Source organism: Rana temporaria, chromosome 12 (genome assembly GCF_905171775.1).
Source record: "Rana temporaria chromosome 12, aRanTem1.1, whole genome shotgun sequence".
Classification (NCBI taxonomy): domain Eukaryota; kingdom Metazoa; phylum Chordata; class Amphibia; order Anura; family Ranidae; genus Rana; species Rana temporaria.
The window spans coordinates 73,212,720-73,217,624 of record NC_053500.1 but is presented as its reverse complement, the minus strand read 5'-3'; the positions used below and the strand labels follow the sequence as shown (position 1 = coordinate 73,217,624).

Here is a 4,905-nt window from a genome sequence, read left to right as displayed (position 1 = left end):
TATGACCACTAGGTGGTGCTGACGATGTAGGAAAGACACATAATAGAGGAAGTATGGCAGTTTTCTCACTGATGTTTGTCACATCTGCATCAGCAAATGTTTTATACATGTGCCTGATTAAAAACACCAGCATGAAATGAACCTGATATGCAGTAGGAATTGCCATTGTATATTTTAGCAATAAATAAAATAAATGTACTGTATTGCATTCCAAACATAAGTGTTATACAATGGGAATATATTATAAGGACTAATTTATTTGTTTTGAATATCATCTAGTAACAGGAATTTGTACACCTTTATAAAAGACAAAATCTCTATGACTGAATATAAAAATCTTAGATGTGATAATACGTATATATCAGACTGTTCATATTAGGATCTTGATTCCTTGGAGCACACAGGACTCTGGACCTTTGATTGAGAATGTGCTGGTGGAAGCTGTATGGGCACAGTCCTTTCCTGAACCATTGGCACAGGCACATGTGAAGCTTGTATCTGCAGGTGCCCATCGGTGGTTACTATACAGGTGATCTCTTCAGCTTTCACATCCTGAGGGAGATCTGCCTCTTTCCTGAAGATCTGGCACTTGTAGGAAAATGATCCTTTCCCATCATCCATCTTGGATTCCTTGGCCCCACTCACGAGCAGTTTATTTCCAAGCATTTTGACTGTCAGCTCTTGGGGGGAGAAGTCTTGAATATCCAAGTTTAGGAGGAAGTCATCCTTGATGGCCTTTGTTTCGGTGCTGCTCAGTACAGGTAGAGTCTTGTTCTCTTGAAGTGTCATTTCCTGCAGCAGCTGATGATGAAACTGGTCCATGAGCTTCATACTGCTTCGAATCTCTCCTACAGTGCGAATCATATCTTGTTCCAGGCTGGTGAAGATGTCTCTGGACAGGGGCCACAGAGGCCTCAGGAAAGGGACAAGAGGGCTTGGGGAGCCATTCCTTGCCAGCTGAAGGCTCAACATGATGTCTTGGAACTTCTTTGCAGGAGATGTCAGTCTATTGCAGCTTCTGGTGTGGTGTGGGGCTTATAGTCCCAAGAACTCTTTTATACTTGTTGCTTGAACTTCCAGACTTTTCTTGCATCCCAAAGTCCTGGCCAACATGACACAGTTATTATTCAATGTTCTCATCATATGCCCTGTGACTCAGACACACAGCCTTCTGTCTCAATAACATGCTAAAAACAGCTCACTGAACCATCTGTACCCAAAATAACACAGTGACTTAAGGCAATGCAATGCTTTGCATTGTCACCCAATAGTTCCTAAATGAGGCATCACTGAGTGGCGTCAAAGAGACAGCAGAGATTTAAATTCCTTTTCCATAACTGACCCCTTTGCCCACTTGTATGTGTGCAATTACAGTATTATGCATATGTACATATAGAGTACAGTATGCATATTCTTGTTATACTCATATTATTGATCACAGATATATGACCACCGGCGCACTTCTTGGGCTTACAAGGTCGTGCAGAGAGTAATAATATCTGCAGCAACTCCTAGCAATCCAATGAAAATTAGTCTGCTGAAAAAATAAAAATGAAAGCTGACTGATTACTGGTTGAAATGGGCTACAACATTTTTAACTGGGACTTAGCCTAGATGATTGATGTGCTTGATAAAAACTTTCCCCCGGTGGATAAGGCGCATCATGAGTTTCCCAAAATAGCCGAACTAGGAGTCGGCTCTATACGGCGCCTGTGCAAAGACTAGGAGCCGTGTAGAGCTGACTGCGCAGGTGCCGTATAGAGCCGACTCCCAGTTCGGCTATTTTCGGAACTTGTGACGCGCCTTATCCGCCTGGGGAAAGTTTTTATCAAGCACGTCAATCATCTAGGCTAAGTCCCAGGTGACATTGCGCCGCTGCATAGGAACGCCTACTCCCACGGGAGCGAGTACCCGGAAACCGGGTGGAAAAGAACAATAATACGGTATGTACAGCGAAAAACAAAAATCAAAGAGCATACTGTACATGTCGGAAGTATGCTGAATGTAATGGTATATACATGTTTTTAGGGTGAACCTCCACTTTAAAGTGGATCAATACTCACCTCAGCTCCAGTGATGCTGCGTGCCGGAGCTCGGCGACTGCTGACATCTTTGGGCAGCCAGCTTCTGGGTCTCGATCACCGACCACTGTCATTGGCCACAAGGAGATGACATCACTTCCGCACATATGCAGGACTTCAGTTAGATTCAGCATTGCCAATTTTTTTTTACATAAATACATATGATGACAGATTTACAAAATAACAAATAGTAATAATCAAGACAAAATTCTAAAGTTGCACCATGTCGTGACAAATTAAACATAGATACCATCTGTATATTAGTTGCTCTACATGTTTTGTGGGTTTACATTAGCCGCTTCTTCAGGAGATTTCTATAGTTAGATGGTGATTATCACAAGACTAAACATTTTAAGAAAATACACCTATAAGTGCTAGGTTTTGGGTGCCCTGACCAACACAGCAATATATATATATATATATATATATATATATATATATATATATATATATATATATATATATATATATATATATATAATGTTGTGAGGGGGTTAGCCCAGCAGCAGGTGTGTGTGACCCCCTGGATGGGTTCAGCACACAAAAAGTTAGGCACAGCAGACAAAGGTAGGTGGAAAACAAAAAGGTGCGGTTTTATTTGAACTATATACAAAAAGAAATATGACAGAAAACAAAAGAAATACAAAAATAATTCCTGGTCAACTTGACCTGTTCGCTATACACATTGGTGTCCCTAACAACTCGGTACAGCCTTGTGCTGCCCCAGTCCCTAACTCTCTGCTGTTTAAAGTTCTTAGCAATAGCCGCACAGGCTTGGTCTCACCGCACAGGCTTGGTCTCACCGCACAGGCTTGGTCTCACCGCACAGGCTTGGTCTCACCGCACAGGCTTGGTCTCACCACACAGGCTTGGTCTCACCGCACAGATCTGGTTGCAGGTTGGAGCATCTCTCTTAGCATGCTGGGAGTTTTTGTAGAGGACCTAATGAACCCACCTAATTCAGCTGGGCTCATCAAGTCCTCCCAGCAAGACTCCCAGCACTCCCCCTAGAGGTACAAACTGGCATAAAGCCTGAACCTAGGAGATATATATACTGCATCTTGGACGCAACCAGGGAATTTAACCTACCTGTTGTCACATACCCCCCACCCTCGTTTCAACCTAGGGATCGGAACACCAGCATTTAGGCATGCATGCACACGCGACAATGAATCTACATTTCCCATTTGGATGTCAGGCGATGTTTCACAGTAAAGTATACCCACAACTATTTATTTTTTTTTTACACCTGAAAGGCAAAAGGCATAATGAGCTAGTATGCACCGCATAGTAGCTCATTATGAAATACTTACCTTGGAATGAGGTGTGTCATCTTGCCTCGGCGTGTCTTCCGGGTATCGCCGCTCTAGCTCTGTGATTGGCTGGAGCGGCGATGTCGTCACTCCCGCACATGCGCACGGGAGACTTCATTCCAGCAAGGTCCGGCGGCTGCCGGGCCTCTAGTCGAGGATCCCCTCTGCGCATGCGCCACTGCAGTCAGCCGCGCATTGCGAGGGGAATATCTCCTAAACCGTACAGGTTTAGGAGATATTCTTTATACCTACAGATAAGCCTTATTATAGGCTTACCTGTAGGTAAAAGTGGTAGTAAAGACTTTACTACCACTTTAAATTCCTGTAGGGCCAGAAACCATCTGTTTACCCTTCTGTTTATGTCCTTGTTCTGGGCCATCCATTTTAAGGGCGTGTGATCTGTCATTAGGTCAAAGTGCCGACTTAGTAGGTAGTATCTAAGGGAGTCTAGAGCCCATTTCACCGCTAAACACTCCTTCTCAATGGTGGCATAATTTACCTCATGGGCTTTCAACTTTCTACTGAGATAAATGACCGGGTTTCTTCCCCATCCCAGACCTGGGACAATACGTCTCCTAATCCCATGTCCGACACACCCGTTTGTACCACAAAGTCCCTGGAGAAATCTGGTGAGTATAAGACCGGCTGGCCACATACATTTTTTTTTTAGTGCCTGGAAGGCTGCTTCAGCCTCTGGGGTCCACTTCACCATGACCAAGTCTTTCCCTCTGGTCATGTTGGTTAAGGGTACAGCCTGGGAAGCAAAGTGGGGGATAAATCGCCGATAATAACCAGCGATTCCCAGAAAGGCTCACACCTGCTTCTTGCTGTTAGGACGTGGCCAATTCTGTATTGCCTCAACTTTATTGACTTGGGGTTTTATCACTCCCCTCCCAATGATGTTCCTAAGATATTTGGCCTCTTCCTGTCCAATGATACACTTCTTTGGGTTGGCCGTAAACCCATCTTCCCGGATAGAGGCTAGGACTGCTTTCACTTTTGGCAGATGTGAGGCCCAATCTGTGCTATGGATAATTACATCATCCAGGTAAGCTGCAGCATACTTCTGATGGGGCCTCAGAATCTGGTCCATTTTCCGCTGGAAGGTTGCCGGTGCATTCTGTAACCCAAACGGCAATCTTTTATACTGGAACGCCCCATCTGGTTTAGGCACTAACACTATAGGACTGGACCAATCACTTTGGGATTCCTCTATCACCCCCACCTTAAGCATTTTCTGAACTTCCTCACGTATTGCCTCCCGTCGGGCCTCTGGTATGCGATAGGGTTTTAGCTTCACTCTTTCACCGGGCGGGGTAATAATATCATGCTCTACCCCAGACGTTTGTCCCGGCAGCTCAGAGAAAACCAATTTTTTGCGAAGCACAAACTCCTTAACCTCCTGTTGTTGGGGCTTTGACAAGGTGACTGCTATTCCAACCTTAGGAATCAAGCAATCAGACTGAGCTGATGACAAAGTTTCTGCGACTAGGGATTCCCTATCCCTCCAG

General features: G+C 44.5%; 1 protein-coding gene across 1 annotated transcript; it reads right to left on the bottom strand.

Annotated features, from left to right (window-relative positions):
* Positions 1 to 237: 237 nt before the first annotated feature.
* LOC120918222 (heat shock protein beta-11-like) lies at positions 238 to 1,146 on the bottom strand. Its single transcript, XM_040329723.1, has one exon. It carries the CDS (start codon positions 970 to 972, stop codon positions 376 to 378), a length of 597 nt encoding a protein of 198 aa, XP_040185657.1. The 5' UTR covers positions 973 to 1,146; the 3' UTR covers positions 238 to 375.
* Positions 1,147 to 4,905: the final 3,759 nt, after the last annotated feature.

Coding starts and splice junctions, on each gene's coding strand:
- LOC120918222 (XM_040329723.1), bottom strand. CDS start 972: ATGTTGAGCCTTCAGCTGGCAAGGAATGGCTCCCCAAGCCCTCTTGTC.